At 50.3% G+C, this 21,230-nt stretch overlaps 1 protein-coding gene and 1 long non-coding RNA gene across 3 annotated transcripts in view; both read right to left on the bottom strand.

Moving 5' to 3' along the window:
- The window catches only part of LOC117095269, a 247,749-nt gene that overhangs the window by 34,690 nt on the left and 191,829 nt on the right, over window positions 1-21,230 (bottom strand). The window lies entirely within an intron of this gene.
- Window positions 833-5,006, bottom strand: LOC117095262. The gene is made up of 5 exons (XM_033232054.1): window positions 4,656-5,006; window positions 4,401-4,554; window positions 3,742-4,097; window positions 2,235-2,351; window positions 833-1,482 (listed from the first exon to the last, which is right to left on the bottom strand). Exons 1-4 carry the CDS (start codon window positions 4,835-4,837, stop codon window positions 2,333-2,335), a joined length of 711 nt encoding a protein of 236 aa, XP_033087945.1. The 5' UTR covers window positions 4,838-5,006; the 3' UTR covers window positions 833-1,482; window positions 2,235-2,332.

The following is a 21,230-nucleotide window of genomic DNA, read 5'->3' as shown; positions in this document are numbered from 1 at the left end:
CACTGGGAATCCGAATCGGTGACTCCTTGTCCACCTGAGGACCACCCAAGAGGATCCACACACCTGCTACAACAGCAGCACCGCACCTGGTCCCCAAGGGAGCAAAGCAAATCCCACCTTTATGAATAAAACTGGATTACCCTGACACTGGCAGCCTGCAGTGTGTATATCGTCAAGCCCCCACATCTGCGCCACCTGCAAGAGGAACACAAGCCCTTAGTCCCGGGCTCTCAGGACAGCCTGTGAGGTGGATGCTGGCACCCTTCTCATCTCCCAGTGGAGAGGAGAAAAGGCCAGGGTCAGGGCTGGTGTATCAGGAGGGTCGGGGTTCAAACCCCATCTGCCCCACAAAGCAGCCCTTACCGTTCAAGTGACTTCTATCATCAGCCTTAAAATGTACCACAGTTAACAGCAATTCTGACTGCTGTTCCTTGGGACGTCATAAGCAAACATTTTGTTAGAAAGATTTTGCCAAATCTGCTTTCAAAATCCTATGTTATGAACTGACTAATGAAAATTTCAGCTATAAAATAAAGCACATAGTTAAATGAATCCCAAAATGACTATCGTGAAGGAAGCTTGAACTTGGAGTGAAAAATATCCTCTAAATGACATCAGCCAGAATTATCTTCAATCGTTACTGATCTCATATGCTTCATGAATTACACAGCATCATCTCAGATATGAACTTAAAACCATTAGCTGAATGCACATTTCAGCACAACCAAAGTTCTGCTATAATAAGCAGCACAGGCGTGTCTGGAGAGGATTATAATTGGGACTACAAACGATGCGCACGATCGTGGTAAGAGGTTTCATGCTGGCTGTTCTCCAAGGAGCGACACAGAGAAACACCACTAACCTCAAAGACACCTGCTGCTTTGTAATGAGATGAGAGACGATGTGGACGGACTACTGTAAATATTTGAAAAGGAGAAACAATGCAAGGAAAGAATCGTATCCGTTTCCCTTTACATTCTTAGAAAAAACCGATTTTTCTTTTGGGATGATTTAAAAAGAAAATGACATTTCTGGATTTTTTTCTTTTTTTACTTTTCTTTCTGAGGCAGGGTCTTGGCTCTGCCACCAAGACTGGAGGACAGTGGAGCAATCGCAGCTCACTGCAGCCTTAAGTGATCTTCCCACCTCAGCCTCCAGAGTAGCAGGGACCACAGGCACGCACCAGGACACTCAGCTCACTTTTCTGTTATACAGGTGGGGTCTTGCTATGTTGTCCAGGCTGGTGTTGAACCCCTTGGCCTCAAGTGATCCTCCTGCCTTGACCTCCCAAAGATTTCGCCTAAGCGACCGTGTCTTATGGGAAAATAGACATCAGAGCAAATGCATTTCTGTAAGATTTTCTACCTCTTTTCACTGGAGAAACAGGTAACTTGCCTCCAAGGGTCAAGACAAAGCCGTTACTGCAGACAAGAGCGCTGTGCATTCCGGGAACCGCTACACCACGAGGCACGGCCGTGCACCCTGGACACAGGAGTAACACACGAGGCTAGCACAGGCCGATGCTGGCCCTCTCCAGAAGCAGGCCTATCCTTCCTCCTCTCCTCAGCCCCCTCTCTCCCTTCAGGCCTCAGTGGCTGCTGACAGGGGAGAGGCCACAACTAGAGGAGGCTCTCAACTCCACCAGGGACAGGAGCCCCGAACGCTGGGGACTCAACTGCTGCCCTCCGCGCCCACCTCCTTCTGGTCCAGCCTTCTCAGGAGCCAGGCGTGGCCACTTTGACCCTCTTTCCCTTCTGTGACTCCTACAAAAACCAGTCCAGCGATCCCAGGCTGCCTCACACTCCAGGGTCACCCGGCACAGGCCCCCTCCATGACCTTATCCAAGCTCCTGGGGCCAGAAGGGTCTTGCAATATTTCACGTTCCAGTTGAGCATCCCCAGCCTGAAATCCAAAGTGCTCCGAAGAGCATTTCCTTCCAGTGTCATGAGGAAGCTCGGAATGTTTCAGGTGTCGGAGCATTTTGGAGTAGGGATTCTCAGACTTAATTTAAACCTCTTCAAGGAAGCCACACACTGAAGCCCCCGATGTCCACGCTACACAATCCCAGCACACCCTCTGAAGTCCTCAGCAACAGATTTTCTTTCTTCAAAAATAACCACAAGTCACAAACTCACACGCAACCACAGAAGGGGGCTGTGGACACCCGCACAGACGATGAAATTTAACTGTCACATTTTTACCTGGGTAATTTAAAGTAATTCCTCAAAACACACCTGTTTCACTGAGTTGCATTTTAAGGTGAACACAAATCATTTCAGGGAAACAAACGTCACTTTGGGCTGCCTGCGGATTCTTGACTCCCGTGAATAACTCAGCGTTCACCCTCATTTCTGAATAAGGGAGAAGATACAAAGAAATCTATTAAAGACACGAAAACACGTTTAAGAAGGGTTTGAAAGTTTCCTCCTGTCCCCCTGGAGGGGACAGGAGGACACCTGGAAAGCTCACGGGGGACAGGAGCACAGCCTCCTCGGTGTGCCACGGACGCCACCTCGCCAAGGGGAGAGGATGATGCCTGGAAGGCTCACGGGGGTGGGAGCACAGCCTCCTCAGTGCTTTCTACACTCAGCAGCTTCAGAAATTCCCGTAGAAGCAGAACACATGAGAACTGAGACTGGAACACCCCCAAAGAAAGGGGACGAGGGGTCAAAAAAAGCATTCGATCATTACCAAGGAGCGCGGTCATGAAGCCGCTTCAAAGACCGTGTGAGAAGTCGCTCATAGGCGTTTCAGAAAATAAGGGTAGCCCGAGATTGCTCGATCAGCTCAAACAGGCTGCCGTCCCTCAGGCCATGAAGTCTCTAAGTTGAGCCTCTCAGTGAGCAGAAGTCACTCGCATCTCTGCCAGAGAAAGTACTACAAGCCGACACATAACCTCATGAAACCTGGGCTTCAGCCCGTCGACAACAGTGAGTCTGACACGGTACATCCCTCCAGATGGTTCAAGACCCCGGGGATTTATCAGATAACCTCGAAGGGCTGTGTCTGTCCAGCCCCTTTTCCAAGTTCTGGATGATTTTTCCTGAAGTACTATAAGCAGCATGTTCCAGTAGAGACGTCATTAACTGGCTGGGGATCCTCTTAATTTTGAAATTAGAAACACACTTGGCCAGGCACGGTGGCTCATGCCTGTGATCTCAGTACTTTGGGAGGCTGAGGCAGCTGGACTGCTTTAGTCCAGGAGTTCGAGTCCAGCCTGGGCAACGTTGCAAAATTCCATCTCTACAAAAAATACAAAAGTAAGTCAGGCATGGGGACATGTGGGACATGTGCCTGTGGGTCCTGGCTACTCAGGAGACTGAGGCAGGAGGATCGCTTGAGCCTGGGAGGTGGAGGCTGTAGTAAGCCGTGCTCACACCACTGCCTGGGCAACAAAAAGGTTTTTTTCGCCTGTCTCAAAAAAACCAGAGAGAAAAAGAATTATATACCTGACTTGGCCAAAATAAAAGAGGCCTTGTGGAACGACCTGAAACACAGCTGCAAATTCTGGCAGGGCCTCCCCTGGCTTGATTTATGGTGAGTGTAGGACCGCTCTGAAGGATAGGACCCCAGGCACCTTCCGAGACTAGACCTTACAGTACAACTTCCCTTCGCGGGACGGAACACTGGCCTTGGAGCCTGGGACACCCTGGGGCAGTGCCACCATCCCGAAGTCGCCATGGTACAAGGAGGCCCTACCATCATGAAGCCTGGGACGTCCGTCAGAGCAGTGCCACCCACCTGAGGCCGCCATGCCAGGGGAGCCTGGACATCATGAAGCCTGGGACATCCTGGGGCAGTGCCACCAACCCGAGGCCGCTGGCACACACGGGGGCCCTGGCGCCACTGAGAGGCTGCACAGCAGGTCCAAGCCCAGGCCAGGAGTGAAGAGGCCCCACATCCTTTCCATCCCTCCAGCTGAGTCCACAGACGTCTCGGAGCAGAAATGCATCAGCCTCAATGTCCACGGGTAAGTTTTGGACACAGAATCTGGAAGCATAAAAGATGGTCCTGGGCTGGTTCGTTGCCGGCTCGGACCTGTCCTCTTTCCACACAAAACCTGGCTCACACCAAGCAGCGTCTAAGTCCTGGAAGATCTGCTGAACACAAGTGTAGTTACAAAGCGGAGAAACTGGAGGGGGCCGGGCTGTGCTCCAGTGGCACCAGCGTTTCTCAGGAAGACCCCGGGCATTACAGGGTCCAGGGCAAGGGCTTCTTGGGATTCAGGGCATGGAACAAGAACCCATTCCCCGGTCCTGTTGAATGTGAATCAGCTAAGGGCCGATTCCCTCCCTCGGAGGACTAAGCACCGCCCCACAACACCTTGGTATGGGTGTGTTATTACATACGTTGGTATGGGTATGTTATTACCCATACTAAGGTAATAACAAGCCCGTTACCAGCAGGAGGCTGGTGATGAAGATGTGAGGACCATTTGAGCACGAGGGATCCTGACAGATCATCCCTGGCACCGAGCAAGGGGTGGACAGTACCCCCTGTTCCTGACGCATCAGCCCTGGCACTGAGCGAGGGGTGGCAGCACGGCCTGTGCCCCTGCAGATGCAGAGGGATGTGAGGGGGGCACAGGCTGGCTTGGAGGCTAACTCAACCACCTGCGCTTGCACTTCCGTTCCACAGGCAGCATTAGGGCTCACCTTGCCCCCGGGCTGCACTTTTTTCTGCTTATGAGTTGTGCTCGCTTTACATGGACAGGCATAGCTATAATAACAGTTCCCTGATTATTTCGCTGCCTACATGAAGGGCTTTCAGAATTCACTTCCATCCTTAGGAAACGGGGCCAACACCAGGCTGTCTCCCTTAAGATGCCATGTCTCATACGGGGAAAAAAAATCAAGAGAAATCAAATAAAGGCCATAAAATACATCAGTTTCAACACTAAAATTTAATAGTACGCTTTAAATTGAAGATGAGTTAAGTCACATTTCCAAACCTCTGAAAGCACGGTTACTGGGAGGGAATGGTTTGCAACACACAAAGGCAGCACTGTAGAAGGGCCCAGCCTGGATGAAGGCTCAAACGTCAGTGCAAGGAGAAAGTCTGAAGAAACTCTCTCCTGCCCTGCTGCTGTCCTCTTCCAAAACACACTGGTTATCTGTCAGTTTAGAACAAGGCCTAGGGAGGCGAGAGGCAGGCCTGGGAGGGTCACCTAGCATCCCAGCTCCTCACCCACACAACCGGAACAGGCTGAGCTGAGCGACACACACAAACACGACTAATTCTCCCCAGAAAGAAGACGGAAGGCAGCACACTGCCATGCCAGGCGCCCTGCAGACGAGAAGATTGAGGGGAGCCAGAGGGATCTTTAATCTTGCTTGCATGGTGGAGGGAGGGGAATAATGCCACTCACTTGAGTGTTGCACAATTCTTTCTAGCACTGAATGGCAGAAAACAAACATTATAGATGCTTCCTCAAATAAATGTTCCTGAAGAACTGAACATAAATTCTGTTCAGGAAATAGCATTATGAATGCCTCAAGTGCTTCTGTTTTCAATAATCCCAGAGTAATTCTATAAACCCGGGAATCAGTCTCACCCAACTCCAGGATCACGGCCCAGGTGACGTGGGCACAGACATCCTGAAGCTCCAATGCTCAACTAAAGTGGGTCGAGCGAAAATCATCCTGGGTATAATTGACACGGACACAGGAAGGTGGCTGAGCCCCAAACCCCTAAACCAGGAAGGCCAGCGTCCTTCCGGGGCCTCACCTCTGTCCTTTCCCAGCCTCTGGGAACCACCACTCTGCTCTCTACTGACACAAACGCCCCTCCAAGGTACAACACCAGGAAGATCATCATTTACTGAGGAATGTGGCAGAACAAAGCTGTCAGGAGATTTTCATCACCAACACGACTAGTTACATGACCCAAAGATGATTAAAATCCCAGGCCCTTAAAGACTGAATGTCATCTATACTTAAATGCATTTAATCACCGTACTGGGGGGTTATTCCTTTGTTTTGCTGCAAATATATCCAACTGCTGTAAAAGGAAAAGGCAATTTGTTAACGAAGCTTCTTGGAGTGTCTCAACAGGCCTCGATAAACGGTAGGATAAACGGCAGGACTTCCTGGCACAAACGCTTAGCTCTGAGGTCAGGTGGAGTTCTTGAGCACCAACCAAGGCAAAATAAGGTCGAAGGCCACACCACACTTTCCTCAATCACATCTTCATTCCACGTTTCCTTCTATTTCTCACGACTACACTGGGAGAAATTGCACTGAAAGAAAATGGAAACACACACATACATAGGAGATCCTGCAGATGCTGAGAATGGGTGCAGCTGTCACAGTCCGAATGTCCTTTCAGGGCCATCTGACCTGGCTGGGATCCAAGTATCCAAGTGCAGGATTGTATGTCAGACCCGTGAAGCCAGGATTACAGCCACTGAATGGCAGTTTTCCATCCCACGGCAACCGGCCTTGCTAGGGGCTTCCTCGGGGACCACCGACTTCACACCACCACCCCTCAACTACTTCAACTAGCCTACATCATGGCAGAGGCCTCTCCAGGCAGACCAGCCCTGCCCTAGTCCTGCTTCATGGCACATCCTCCAGGCAAACGTCCTTGGCCTCCTCCGGGAGGCTGTGCTCGGAAGGTGCCCTCATTTACTTCTGTGGCTCTGAGACATTTAACTAGAGCCCGACACACTTCTCTGTTCACGTAATATGAGTTAACAGATTTTTAGAGTCATTTTCACTGGGAAAAAACACCATTTCAGGAGCTCCAATGACCACAATGAAAATGTTTTTACCTCCCCTTACGTGACCTCGGCAACGCCAGGTCCAGGAAACGTTCTGGATCTCAGATAATGGCTTATCCACTCATAGTAAGTCTTGGTCTTGTTTCACAAGCTATCAAATGCTGCCCAGAAGCAGGAAAAACCGCACAACGTGGCAGGGAGGGGCGACCAGCGTGAGTTCTAAGGCCAGATCACCCGGGTCTGCTGACAGCGTGGCGAGGGGCACACAGTGCAGGGTCTAAGGCCAGACCGCCCGGGTCCCGCTGACAGTGTGGCTTCAGGAGTTTCCTAAACCCTCTGCTCTCCAAGTTTCATGTCAGAAAAATTGCAATGATAACCGTGTCCACCTCGTTTATACATATACATATATATACGTATATATACACACATATACATATATATACCCCAAACCTACAGCCCTATAAAGGTCATTAATCCTAGTTATCCTCAAGGCATTGAGCCATCAATAATGAGCCATTCCCTTGCTGCTGACCTGCCTCAGCCCCACCCTCCGGAAACCCCGCATCCACACCAGCCACACAGGATGAGGCCAGGGAAGGCGCAGGGCTGTGTCTTGGGAACTTAAACTCTGCAAGCTGAGTTAAATCAGTGCCGCTCAAATCTTGTCACCAACTCTCTTGTTAAATTGGGAGATTCCATCTCTGGGGATCTTGAAGGAACTTGAGGCTCTACATTGAGTGAGGTGAGCACTCGTGCTGCAATGAGACGGCAGGGAAAGCAACCGAATCTGGGGTCGCAGCTGCCTGAGGCTTGGGTCCCACCGGGAAAGTGACACCAGGGCCCTCAGGACAGTGGCGGAGGTCCCAGGAGGCAAGTCCTGGCGCAGAGACTCATGAACCCAAAGATTGCTCCAGGGACAGGAGGGGTTGCTGCGCTGACAGCCACGAGGCAGGCAGCCTTCGAGCTCCTCCAGCTGCCATCCTGCAGGCAGGGAGGACAGTGCCCAGACCACCCTGGCGCTCCCCCAGCCTGCCAGGCTGGTACTCTTACTCCAGCCACTGACAAGAGACCCCATGTTCCAAGCTAGGTTGAAACAGCGCCTCAGGCCTCGGGGCACATGCACCCCCCTGCAGGGCAACTCCTACCCAACACCTGGGGATGGCTATTCCCACACATCCCCAACTCACAGGAAAACTTACAAATGAAACAGTCGGAGCCAGGAAACCAATGCTCAAGAAGCAACTCCAGGGTGACTCTTCCTAGAGCTGTTGCTACTGAACATCTTTAAAAACATTTCCAGGGTGACTTCCTAGAGCTATTGTTGTTGAAAATCTTTAAAATTCTTCATTTCAAAGTTAGCTTTTATTACACTGTCTTCCCTATTCTACCAAGACTCTAGAAAACAAAACTACTACAAATTCCAATTCTATCTTATAGCAAGTTAGAAATACACGTTTCCTCAAAGGATTCTACGTGTTTCCTTGGCAATATCCTTTCCATGCCCCATACTACTGCCCGCAACAGGGAAGGCTTTTCCAACCCAACCCATCCCAACCCAAACCAACCCAAACCAACCCAAATAACCCAAACCAACAAAACCCAACCCAACCCAACCCAACGGCCCTGAGACAGGCCCCTAACGAATCATCTACAAACTCTTGAGACAGGCTTGCCCTGACAAATCATCTGCAAACTCCATCTTCCATTAAAAACAGTACCGAAAATGAGCATATTACCACTTTTTAAAAATTACTGTAAAGTGGACAGTGTTCAGTCCTGTGAATTTCGGCACAAATATTCCCATAATCATCATCACACAAGCAGAACAGTCCAACAGCCCCAAACCCACTCACGGGGCCTCATAAGCATACCCTCCCATTCCCAGCAACCAACCTCTCTGTGTTCTCTCATCCCCCGGGTCTGTCTTTTGCGAGTGCTGTGGCAAAACACTCGCAAAATCACGATTTCCTGGGCATCGTGCTTGGAGGTGCACCCGGGGTGTCCTGTGATCAACAGCCAGGCCTCGGGGCTGCTGGGTATTTATTATTCCACGTATGGCTGTGGCACATTGTAACCTGTTTTGGGCAACTATAGACAGCGCTATTAACATCTGGGCACAGTTTTCCTTAAACATCAGCTTCTGTTTCTCTAGGGTAAATACCCAAAATTAGGGTCCCCGGGCCCCACTTTTGTGTGAGTTCAGTTTTGTAAGAAACTGCGAAGCTGTCTGCACCGTGCTGAACCCCAGCATCGCACAGGAGTCCCGACTGCCTGTCCTCACCAGCACCTGGGGCTGTCGGAAGACCTTAGTCAGGTGCTCCAGCAGAGGTGTGAACAAATTCACTGCGGCTTCGGTGCACATCTCGGTGCAACCAGTCACGCTGAAGGTCATTTCAGATGCTGTCGGGCCATCTCCCGTCCTTCTCAGCGAAGCATCCGTTCAGGTCTCTTCTAAGTCAGGTGGTTTGTTCTCTGTCATGAGCCATGGGAGTCCTGCGCATTCTGGATACGAGTCCTTCGCCGGCTGCATGATTCATAGACATCTTCTCCCCATCTATAGAAAATGCGTCTCTTCAATTCCCTAGGGGTGTCTTTTATATTAGAAAATTAATTTTGATGGGTCTTACCTACTTGTTTTCTTCCTTGATTATGGATCATGGTATGGCTAAGAGCTCTCACCCTAGGTCTCGACAATTTCCGTTTCTTCTACAGGTTTTGTAGTTTGGTCTTTTACATTCAGGGCTATGGTCCACCTTAATTTTCATACAGGAATTTCTCCCTGTTTTCACTCTTTTGCATACGGCTGTCCCATCATTCCAGCACCATTTGTTGAAAAGACTCAAATTCCACTGAACTGCTTTTGCGTCTTTGGATCTGTTCTGGACTCCACTCTGTCAGCTGAACCGTGTGTCCATCCTGAGCATAACTTATGACTTGAGTGCCTGTCTCTGTGAAAAAAGGAATTCTGTCTGGAAGCAAAAACCACATTAGAAATGCTCTAAATACGATTCTTCCTGTTGTCAGGAGAGCAAAGCCACTGCCCTAAGCAGAGGTGAGGCCTCAACAGCTCCCAGGCACAACCTTAACACACAATGGGAAAGCAAAGGCCACAACGTGAGAGCAGCATAGCCATGAAAACTGCAATCATTTCGCAACAGAATGAAATTCATAAAGAACTGCTGAGAAGTGTGTGATAAGTTACATAAATCACTGTTCCTTAAATTCTGACGGTTGACTAGAACAGAAATAGCTTCACGGTACAGTTCAAACAGGAGAAAGGTAGGTAGGGGTGGTTTCCACACCACACAGGGCCTGCAGGAAAGGGACACTCTTCCTCTAAACGGGAGATCCCGGGAGGGATATGATAAACCATGGTGAGAGGCACGGAACTGTCCAAGCCGGAGTCGCGGCCTATGCCCCACCACGGAGCCTGTGTCCATGAACGACGAGGCTCGAATGTCAGGCCGGGGCAAACGAGGCAGTTATCAGGGGACAAGAAAACGAGCGCACGGTGGAGGCAAAGGTCTGAAATTGCGCGGCGACTTCGAGTAAAGTGGGACAAACTGACTCTAAATACAGGTTCCAAAAACCACCACAGAGAGCTGTTCCTTGGCTCTGGAAAGGCTAAGTGACTAATGCCTACACTGAGCATCTGCTCCCAGAGACGACCCTAGTGACCTGAGGCCCAGCTCCTCCGAACCCGCGCCGAACCTCAGTGAGGAACTTTGTTGGTATCTTACGGCACATTGACATGTTCCCTTAAAATCTGGTATTTCATCAACAATGCAGGCGCCAGCTTTGACTCATACACATTTCGATTAAACAAGATAATTTACACCCTGACCATGCCAGGTAAGAGGTTTACTACAATCTTTAAACAGAGCCAGAGGCTACAGTCTGCTCCTACACAACACCTTGTCTCTACAAGTTCGATGGGTTTTTACTTTCCATGTCTTCACTTGCCTAGTGCTAGAAAGCAGATTAAAAACAGAAGGAACCCAGAAACACTGTTGAATGAGACTCAAATTTATTAAACAGAAATGTTCTCCCCTGTAGAAAGCAGCACACATCAACACGCACCGATAACTGTCACCAGCAGTCCAGATCATCTTCCCTTTCATGGCCACAGTGCAGGGCAATGGACCACACACACCTGCAGACCCACGGAAAGCGGGGTGACATGGCCGATTCTTGTAGCGAGCAGGCCAGGGTGCACTCAAAGTGCATCTCTTTCCAGAGGGCCGCCATGGAAAGTTACATATTTATTCCACGAGTGAACGGCACTGCACCAAACATTTCTGTAAGATTCTCTAAGCAAGCTTTTCCTTCCGCCTGAAATGCCCCGACACAAACTGAAAAAGCTCTTGGAGCTGCCAAAGACTTTAGTATCCCCTTAACTATTGTCATGCACGCCCGTGTGAAGAGACCACCAAACAGGCTTTGTGAGCGCAACATGGCTGTTTATTTCACCTGGGTGCAGGCGGGCTGAGTCCAAAAAGAGCGAAGGGAGTTAACTGTGGGGCCGTTTTATAGGATTTGGATAGGTAAAGGAAAATTACAGTCAAAGGCGGGTTGTTCTCTGGTGGGCAGAAGTGGGGGTCACATGGTGCTCAGTGGGGGAGCTTTTTGAGCCAGGATGAGCCAGGAAAAGGAATTTCACACACAAAAAAATCATCGCTTAAGGCAAGGACTGGCCATTTTCACTTATTTCTGGTAGAACGTTATCAGTTAAGTCCAGGCAGGGCATTTGCGCTTTTGTGATTCTTCAGTTACTTCAGGCCATCTGGGCTTATGTACGTGCAAGTCACAGGGGATGCGATGGCTTGGCTTGGGCTCAGAGGCCTGACAACTATAGTCTTTACTTTTAAGGTGTGGGGTAAGATCATAGAATCCCCAACTAGGCTCCTGATGCTCTGTGTGGCATCCAGCAACAGCACGTTCCATTCCTGGATTACATTTGACTCAAGAGTCCACAGTGAGAACGATTTCTGGTGAATGAAACACCAGGCAGGTGGGTGATTCCGCTGGGCAGCTCTTCACACACAGCCCAGGAGCTGAGGGGAGAGGAAGACACCCACGCGCGTCCACCGTGCTCACGGCCCCTTCGAATGCCCCCCACTCCTAGAGGCCCGGACCCAAGGGAAATCTGACCTGAAAATGGGCAAACTCTCACTTTGGCAGAGGGACAGGGACTCGAGGCCACAACTTGACCTCAGAGCAACACAAGCGCAGACACAGCACCCCAGGACACCCTCCCCACCCAAATTCAAGGAGGAAAACCAACGCCCTGCCCCCTTGCAGAAACCCCCGGCTGCTGACGCCTGCCGGCGTGTGCAGCCTCTCCCGTCCCACGTTCCGGGCTCAACACCTGTGCCTCAGCCCTGGCACTGCTCGCCACACCCACAGGTGTGCCAGGAGGGGCAGGTCCTAAGGTCTCCACTGCACCGAAGCCTGCAAGGCAAAGGGGCCGCTCCCTCCAGCAGGAGTCCAGAAGCACAGACTGCACCAACGTCAAGGCGTGAGAATTCTTCCCTCGGTCTCCGAGTCTCCAGTCTGTTGCCCGCCAGGGTCTTCTGCTAACGGCAAGGCCCAAGCTGGGCGGCACATTTGGTTCTCACCATTTCCCTTAATCAAGATCAATACTGCAAACATATCCAATTCATCCTGTCACTAAAAATGAAATAATCCGCCATCTCCATCACAGATGATGCAATCAGGTTTCCATTACCGGGGTTTGTTTTTTTTTCTTCTTTTTTTTCTATTCTGAGATGGAGTTTCTGCTCTGTCGCCCAAGGTGGAGGGCAGTGGTGAGATCTCGGCTCACTGCAACCTCTGCCTCCCGGGTACAAGTGATTCTCCTGCCTCAGCCTCCCAAGTAGCTGGGATTACAGGTGCCTGTCACCATGCCCGGCTAATTTTCATCTTTTCAGTACAGACGGGGTTTCACCATGTTGACCAGGCTGGTCTCAAACTCCTAACCTCAGGGGATCCACCTGCCTCCTCTCAAAGTGCTGGAATTACAGGCGTAAGCCATCATGCCCAGCCATTACTGTTGTAATTTCTAAGCCACTCTCTCACACCCACTCCCTGTTTTTTTTTCAAGAACCAGCTTTATCACTATATTTTTTCCAAGAGAACCAGTTACCCATTTGAAGTACAAATAAGACACCATGTTTAAAAACCAAAAATGCCCATTTGCACAGAAGTCTCCAAATACCCAGTCGATTTGAGCCTTGAGAATAACATCAAACTGTTGGCTGAATACAACTTCCCTTTCCATCTGTCTGCCTGTGAGTTAGACACAAGGACGAAGCCACGAGCTGGGGACATAAAGGCAGGAACCACCAAGGTAGCCGAGACCCCAAATAAAAGCTGGAAGGACCAACACAAAGGCACCACACCCTGCACGCCCTCCTCTCCTTCCTTTTCAGAACTTCCAGAGGATGAAACAGGGACCTCCTCAGACATCCCACGGTGCAGGCGGCCAGAGGGGAAGGCGGTGGCAGCCTGAATGAGGCGACCGGGAAATCACATTCCACAAACAGAAATTCTCCATGTGCTTTTTACATCCTCTGTCTCTGAAGAACTGTGCCAGTCTAACAGTCGCTAGAAAACCGCCTTCAGGTGTCATTTCCCATTTCAAGCAAAGAAAACAGTGGTGGGGCATGAGGGAAAAACATAGCCATGTGTTCTGGGCTATTAAATAAGCTTTTTTTCTGTTATAAATGTATAATTTTACATTCTCAGATTTCTGTATAATTGATATGCTTCCTAATTAGCAGACATAGTAATAAAAAGTGAATTCCAAGTGTAAGGTCGGAGGACCCGTTCACATGGCTTCAGGATCTGCTACTGTGTTTGTGGCTCAAGCCTGTAATCCCAGCACTTTGGGAGGCCGAGACGGGCGGATCACGAGGTCAGGAGATCGAGACCATCCTGGCTAACACGGTGAAACCCTGTCTCTACTAAAATATACAAAAATTAGCCGGGCGAGATGGCGGGCGCCTGTAGTCCCAGCTACTCGGGAGGCTGAGGCGAGAGAATGGCGTAAACCCGGGAGGCGGAGCTTGCAGTGAGCTGAGATCCGGCCACTGCACTCCAGCCTGGGCGACAGAGAGAGACTCCGTCTCAAAAAAAAAAAAAAAAAAAAATGGTTCTGTGTGTTGGTAACAAGGCCTGAGAGCCTATGTGAGAGTCTGCGTGGCTGTAATCAGGGTTCGTCTTGGCTCCGTAGCAGAGGATGTTACACTGTTACATTATCTTCTACAAGAAATCCTGAAAAACTGAAGGCTGAATAGACATACCCACCCCCCAAATCACCCAAATGTCCACCGATGTGAAAAACAGATGAATTACGGTTTCCGTCATGGAATATTCCTCAGTAGTGAAAACAAACTCTAGCCACAGGTGCCAACTAGGATAAAGAAAACCTTGTAAACACGCTTAAAGTGAACTGACTAGGCAGAATTCCTCGATTACAGGCATCTACTCCAAAAGGGTACTATTCTGAATCCTGTGATGTAGAATTGTAGTTAGCATCCCTGTTTCGGGGCACATCTAGAAAAAAGCAAAATAATGACTACACAATTTTAAATTCTTTGTAAATTATAACTATTACTATGAAAATTCTAAAAATGTGAAAATCTTCCCAACTGTTCTTGGACAAGCTTCAAAATAAATACCCTGGCATTGCTTGCCACACCCACAGGTGTGCCAAAATCAATGAAAATATAGCCCAAGGTGGCCGGGCGCGGTGGCTCAAGCCTGTAATCCCAGCACTTTGGGAGGCCGAGACGGGCGGATCACGAGGTCAGCAGATCGAGACCATCCTGGCTAACACGGTGAAACCCCGTCTCTACTAAAAATACAAAAAAAAAAAACAAACCAGCCGGGCGAGGTGGAGGGCGCCTGTAGTCCCAGCTACTCGGGAGGCTGAGGCAGGAGAATGGTGTAAACCCGGCAGGCGGAGCTTGCAGTGAGCTGAGACCCGGCCACTGCACTCCAGCCTGGGCGACAGAGCCAGACTCCATCTCAAAAAAAAAAGAAAATATAGCCCAAGTTAGTAGAATCGAAACCTGAAAATGTATGTACGAGCCGTCCCTGCCTCTCTATCTATACATCGTGTAGAAATTTAAGAGCAGGTAGTGACACTGCAATGCAAGGCTCAAACCAACTGGGTATTTGGAAACTTCTACGCAAATTGGCATTTTCGGTTTTTAAACACGGTGTTATTTGTACTTCAAACAGCGAACTGTTTGGTTCCCTTGGAAAAAATATAGCCATAAACCTGGTTAAAAAAAAAAAATACGGGAGTGGGTATGAGAGAGAGTAGCTTAGAAATTTAAAAATTATCGGCAGGAGGCCGGGCGCGGTGGCTCAAGCCTGTAATCCCAGCACTTTGGGAGGCCGAGACGGGCGGATCACGAGGTCAGGAGATCGAGACCATCCTGGCTAACACGGTGAAACCCTGTCTCTACTAAAATATACAAAAAATTATCCGGGCGAGGTGGCGAGCGCCTGTAGTCCCAGCTACTCGGGAGGCTGAGGCGAGAGAATGGCGTAAACCCGGGAGGCGGAGCTTGCAGTGAGCTGAGATCCGGCCACTGCACTCCAGCCTGGGTGACAGAGCGAGACTCCGTCTCAAAAAAAAAAAAAAAAAAAAAAATTATCGGCAGGAAGCAGTGGCTTATGCCTGTAATCACAGCACTTTGAGAGGCAGGCCCCACGGGGCTTTTGAAGACACCAGTCTGCTCTGCTGCCTTCCTGCTGGACTGACCCCAGGACATTCACTGGGTTTCCACCCCTGTCTCATTCAACATCCCAAGGGTGGTCTTCATCCTCGTCTGGGGCTCAGCTCTGCCCCAATTTCCTAAATCTCTGCCTTCAGAGCCTGAAAACACCCACGCCCAGGGTCACTCTCAGTCCACGTTCACCCCAGAGAGTCCCAATTTTATGTTTTCCCAGCATCACCTTAGTGATAACTTATCCTGTAAATTCCAACTGCCTTCACACCTCACCCTTGCTGTCTCCCAGCAGACCCCACTCAGATGCACCTGTTCCAGTCCCCACACCCAGGTCTGTGCATGCTGCCCTGCTCTGCCCATGTGGGGACCACCTCTCTTTCTTGAGGAATCAGCTGGTGATCATCTCCTTGTGGAGGGCTGCCCTGACTTCCAACTCTCTCCCGCAAAGGCAGAAGCCGTCCTTGGTACTTCCCCAAAACTCAGGCCAAGTATGAAGATGGTGCAGATGCTAGCTGTGCCTAGGATGCCACGGGCAGGGTCCCCAGATGCTCTGCACATGGCCCAGGGCACCGCCTGAACACAGCAAGTGCTGAAGAAACAAAACTGACGTGCGCTGACCTCTCATAGGGCCTCCTTCACCATCCACATCTGTCTCCCCTCTGGACAGTAAAATCCGTAAGACAGGGAGGGCTTGTCTCACTCATCTTCAAACTCCCAGGGTCACCCTGGCAGGTAAAGGGAACTCAAATGTCTTCTGAAGGAAGTGGCTGGTTAGCTGCTGAGTTAAAGGGCCTCTGAAATTCAGAGCTCTGCATAGGAGTCCAGTACACTTTTTTTTTTTTTTTTTGAGACGGAGTCTTGCTCTGCCGCCCAGGCTGGAGTGCAGTGGCCGGCTCTCAGCTCACTGCAAGCTCCGCCTCCCGGGTTCACGCCATTCTCCTGTCTCAGCCTCCCGAGTAGCTGGGACTACAGGCGCCCGCCTCGTCGCCCGGCTAGTTTTTTGTATTTTTTAGTAGAGACGGGGTTTCGCCGTATTAGCCAGGATGGTCTCGATCTCCTGACCTCGTGATCCGCCCGTCTCGGCCTCCCAAAGTGCTGGGATTACAGGCTTGAGCCACCGCGCCCGGCCCAGTACACTTTTTTATGAATGACTCCAACCACGGCAGAAGTGGCCGTGGAACCAGTGCTAACCAATTCAGGGTTTGTTCACTGTTACTCAGTTCATTATCACAACTCATTCTCACAGAGCAGCTGCGCACAGATCCTCAGACGTCTACACAGAGTGCGACAATGGCGCCGAGTCACGTCAACGTCCTGTTGCAGACTGGGAGACACCGGTCAGACACGGGGCCAGGCAGAGCACAGACCTCGCGTTAAATCAGCTCCGAGTAAACAGCACTCCCCTGTCAGGCCCTTTCCTATCTGCACAGCTTCTACAAATTCAACTCTCGCACCTGACACCTAAGAATACTGCACACCCCCATGTAAACCCCCTACTCACCTCTCAAAATGACCCGGCATGGCCGAGTACAAAAAATTTCAACATAAGGGCATTGGAGGGCATGTGGGGCTTTCTTGAGTTCCTGCTGCCTGATGGGAAGGCCCAATGCTTCACACCCGTACTGAAGGGTGGGTCTCTTTGGCCCCGGCTTTGACTGCAGCTAATCAGCGTTAACTAATTTCACTTTCCAGGACCAACTTCAAAGGCCTGTAAAGCCAGAGAAGGGAGAGGAGATGGAACACGCCCTCACCTCAGATCTGCTGCAAGCACGCACTTCTCAGATGCGTCCCAAGGTGCACAGCGTGTCCGATGCCTGTTTCATATCTGCCGACCTGCAGGTCTTCTATGTGTCATCAGCCAGCCTCCTGGGCACTGGGAACAAGAGGTATAATGGCAAGTCCCCTCTGCAGCAAAGGTGAGGCAAAGGGACCCAACGCAATGCAACTGACCTTTTTCTGACAGTCTCAAAACAGAAGGAAAATACTGTACAGCCAACTTCCCCTCACACAGGTTTATTTACCTGTGACTCAGAGGCCATGACAGACAACTTCAGGTTCTTACCGATTCCTATTTTCCCCATCCAGGAAGCCTTTGTTTGTAATATCGTACGAACTTGCCATTTTCTAGGCCAAAAACAGCAAATATTGGCAGTTTCTTACGGTTCAACTGAATAAAATATGATCATGGCCTTTTGTGAAACCATGAAGAAAAGGTGGATATCTCAATGTGTGTTTCCAGACTGGCTTTGTTCCTGAAGCACTAACTCTGTTCACTCAGGATTTTAGACACTGAAGAATAAATATCAATATCCCACCAAGAAAACCAAAAGAATGAAATAATTTTGCATCCACCTTGGAGCCTTTTTAGGACAAGGCAGGACACAAACTTTTAAAAAGCTGCAGTTGTCCCTCTGTGTACACAGGGACATGGATTCCAGAACACGCCCCGAGTTGACCCAAATTACGTATCCACAGGAGCCCACGGCCACCCTATGGAACCGCATGTAGGAAACGTCGGCCCTCCACAAAGCCAGGTTTTTTCAGTAAGGGTTTGGTTGGAAAAAAAATTAACATAAGTGATCCTTCGAAGCTCAAAACCCATGTTGTTCAAGGTCAGCTGCATTTACTACTTGTCTCATATCTGAGGCCTAAAAGCCATCATTCTCGATACCTTAACGTGACGGTTTACAAACTAACTGTTCTGATTAAAAAGAGGAAAAAGCTTATTTTTAAGCTGACAATGAGAGTGGAAGCGGCTATGGTGAACGGAGAACAGACCTAAGCAAGCACCAAGGCTGGGGTGACTGCCTGTGCTCAGACCCACCAGGGCCTGTTCCTCCATCTCCCTCAGCAGAAAGGGATAACCGCTTCTCCCCCATGACTAAAGAACCTTTTTTAAATGTTCACACGAGAAGTGCTATGAAAAGCTGAAAGGTCACAGATAACATTTTAAAAAATAAATATTAACGTAAGCATTTAACAAGCCCATTATGATTTAAAAATCAAAAAAAAGGTATTAAGTATTAAGTTCCTGGGTGCGGTGGCTCATGGCCATTTGGGTGGCCGAGATGGGTGCATCACCTGAGGTCAAGAGCTTAAGACCAGCCTGGCCAACTTGGTGAAACCCCGTCTCTAACGAAAATATGAAAATTAGCCAGGCATGGTGGCAGATGCCTGTAACCCCAGTTACTTGGGAGGCTGAGGGAGGAGAATCACTTGAACCCAGGAGGGAGAGTTTGCCATGAGCCGAGATCGTGCCATTGCACTTCGGCCTGGGCGTTGAGTGTGAAACTCCATCCCAAAAAGAAAAAAAGTATCAAGTTTTCCTTCCAATGAACCTATCATTCAGCCACTGAGGTATCCTATAGCTACTTATTCAGCCACCGAGGTATCCTATAGCTACTTATTCAGCCACCGAGATATCCTATAGCTACTTATTCAGCCACCGAGGTATCCTATAGCTACTTATTCAGCCACCGAGATATCCTATAGCTACTTATTCAGCCATGAGATATACCACAGGAGACATAGGCGAACAGGACAGTTCTTCCCTGAAAGGTGGCTGCACCCCAACAGAAGGCAGGCACACACTCCGGATGGAATCGGCATAGGGAACAGATGTTGCTGCAGGTGGAACTGGCAGCACAGAGCTCCCGCTCAAGTGTCTGAGAAATAAGGAGCAGTTGGTGGCGTCACCTTCCATACCTGAGCTGGGGCGCTGGGGAGCCTGTCATCACCACCACCACCCGGAACAAAGACCCCCAGAACCACACAACGAGCTTACAAACTCACTGAGGCGATGACTGAGCAGTGTCCATGGAGTGATGCGAACACGCAGACGTCAGGGCCATGCGCAGCGTTAGTTTAGTGCATCGACCTGAGCGTGCCCAGGGTGCCCTAGATAGCTGGTTCTGCATTATTTCTGTGTGAGATGCATGTTTGCCTCTGGACTGAGTGGAGACCCATCCTCGCCAGTGTGGGGGGCACCACCCTATCCACCCAGGGCTCAAGTAAAACAGCAAGGCGGGGAAGACTGAACTCACTCCACCTGTCTGGCTGTGAGCCAGTAACATCCGTCTTCTGCTGCCCGTGTTCCTGGGTCTCAGCTCCTCGGACCCGGTTGGGATATGCACCCTCCGCTTCTCAAGTCTTCAAGCCACACCCTCCCAGGACTCTAGCTTGCAGGCTGTGGGTTCTGGGGCTTCTTGGACTCTGTAGCCCCTGCAGCAAGCCTCCCCCTGGAGACACACGCACACCTGGCTGGCTGTCTCTCTGGAGAGCCCTGACTAAAAGCCGCCCCTAAAAGTGGTCTTCAGAGTTTCTTTCTAGCCCTAAGATCCCAGCGCCCCTCCTACAATTCTAGGCGGAAAGGTGAACAGAGACCAACGGACAGAGGCGTGTGCGAGGACACGCCAGGCAGCTGCACTGGGCAGGAGGGCACTAACGCTCACTAAACAAAGAATCAATGTTACTTGCCACAGAAATGAAAACAGTGAAGATTTCTTCAAACAGAAATGAGTTTTTTTCCATGATTTGCTCTTAATACACATGAAATCATAAAAGTAGGCCTATTAACAATTACATAAGTCCTTAGAGGCCCTTGAACTACTTCTGTCCCTTGTGTTTTTATACAAAATAAGCCTGAGGTTAAAGAGAATAACGTCACTGGCCACAGCTGGGGCCATGCGAGGACACAGCTTACACCCATCAGATCCCTGGGTGCCCCGAGTCCTTCCCTTGCTATTTATGGAAATACGGGAGAAACCAGGAGGTCTGAGCATTTACCTGGCTGTGCTCCCAGGGGCCGAAGAAAGCACCTATCTGTCCAGTCTTCCCTCCACCCCACGGTTCCCTCCTACCCGGACTCTTGGGCTGACGCGGCTCATGCACTCAGCAGCGCCATCATTAAATGTTTAGCTTCACATCACGAGGGTCTCCTCTGGCCTCCTCTGACCACCACTGAACCTGCAGTCAGCACTAGTCTGCAGGACACGCGTGGACAAAGCTGATGGATCACGGCCTCCAACGAGGAAGGTGCCAGGCAAGGAGTTGGAGAGCCGAGGATGGAGCAGCACTCACCCAGGGAGGTGAAGGCTAGCAGCGGCCACCACCGAGGACCTCCCTTCCCACCCGGAGGGCAGCCCACCCAGGGAGGTTAACGCCAGCACCGGCCCCCACTGAGGGCCTCGAGGGCTCTCCCCACCCCGAAGGCGGCTGCGATTACATTTCCCATCGCACCAAGAGACCCCGTATTGAGCACAAACCTTTTCAACCTTCCAATCAATAAGGAATCACAACACGGACATTCCCTCAATCCAACTGGCCCGTCCACAAAACAGACACGCAATCATACACATTTCCTGTGGGAAAGTCAGTCAGTCCCTGGGGCCTCGCGCCAGGGGTGGGGAGCATCATGGGGAGATGCCCCAGCCTGGCTCCTCCCCCTACAGCTCCTTTTCCCTCTGTCCCCTGCCCCTCCCCCCACCCAGGCTCAGAGGTTCCTTCCTCAAATTCTTTCCCCTTGATGAAGTTATTCATCCCCAAAATACAAAGCAAAGTCATGGGGGCTCAAGAGAAAATCCACACCGTGGCTCGCGTTTAAGATTCTCATATGTTTGAGAATAACCAAGCAAGAATCTTTGGCGTCTGAATGTGGTCTGAAGGCATCTGAGTACCATGCCCGGCACTGGCCCGGAGTGGATCATGGGTGTCTCGGACATCTTCGTAACTCTACACCAATTATTTTGAAACACACTAGCAGAATA

This window comes from Trachypithecus francoisi, unplaced genomic scaffold, assembly GCF_009764315.1.
Source record: "Trachypithecus francoisi isolate TF-2019V2 unplaced genomic scaffold, Tfra_2.0 Lachesis_group13, whole genome shotgun sequence".
Lineage (NCBI taxonomy): Eukaryota > Metazoa > Chordata > Mammalia > Primates > Cercopithecidae > Trachypithecus > Trachypithecus francoisi.
This window is presented reverse-complemented; position numbering and strand designations above follow the sequence as displayed.

What these genes read in the sequence shown, in the direction of transcription:
- LOC117095262 (XM_033232054.1), bottom strand. Translation starts at nt 4,837, where the DNA reads ATGAGACATGGCATCTTAAGGGAGACAGCCTGGTGTTGGCCCCGTTTC. An exon ending in AAGTGCAGCCCGGGGGCAAG is followed by an intron (nt 4,555 to 4,655) that starts GTGAGCCCTAAT and finishes CTGCATCTGCAG; the next exon opens with GGGCACAGGCCGTGCTGCCA. An exon ending in TCATCACCAGCCTCCTGCTG is followed by an intron (nt 4,098 to 4,400) that starts GTAACGGGCTTG and finishes TGTGTTCAGCAG; the next exon opens with ATCTTCCAGGACTTAGACGC.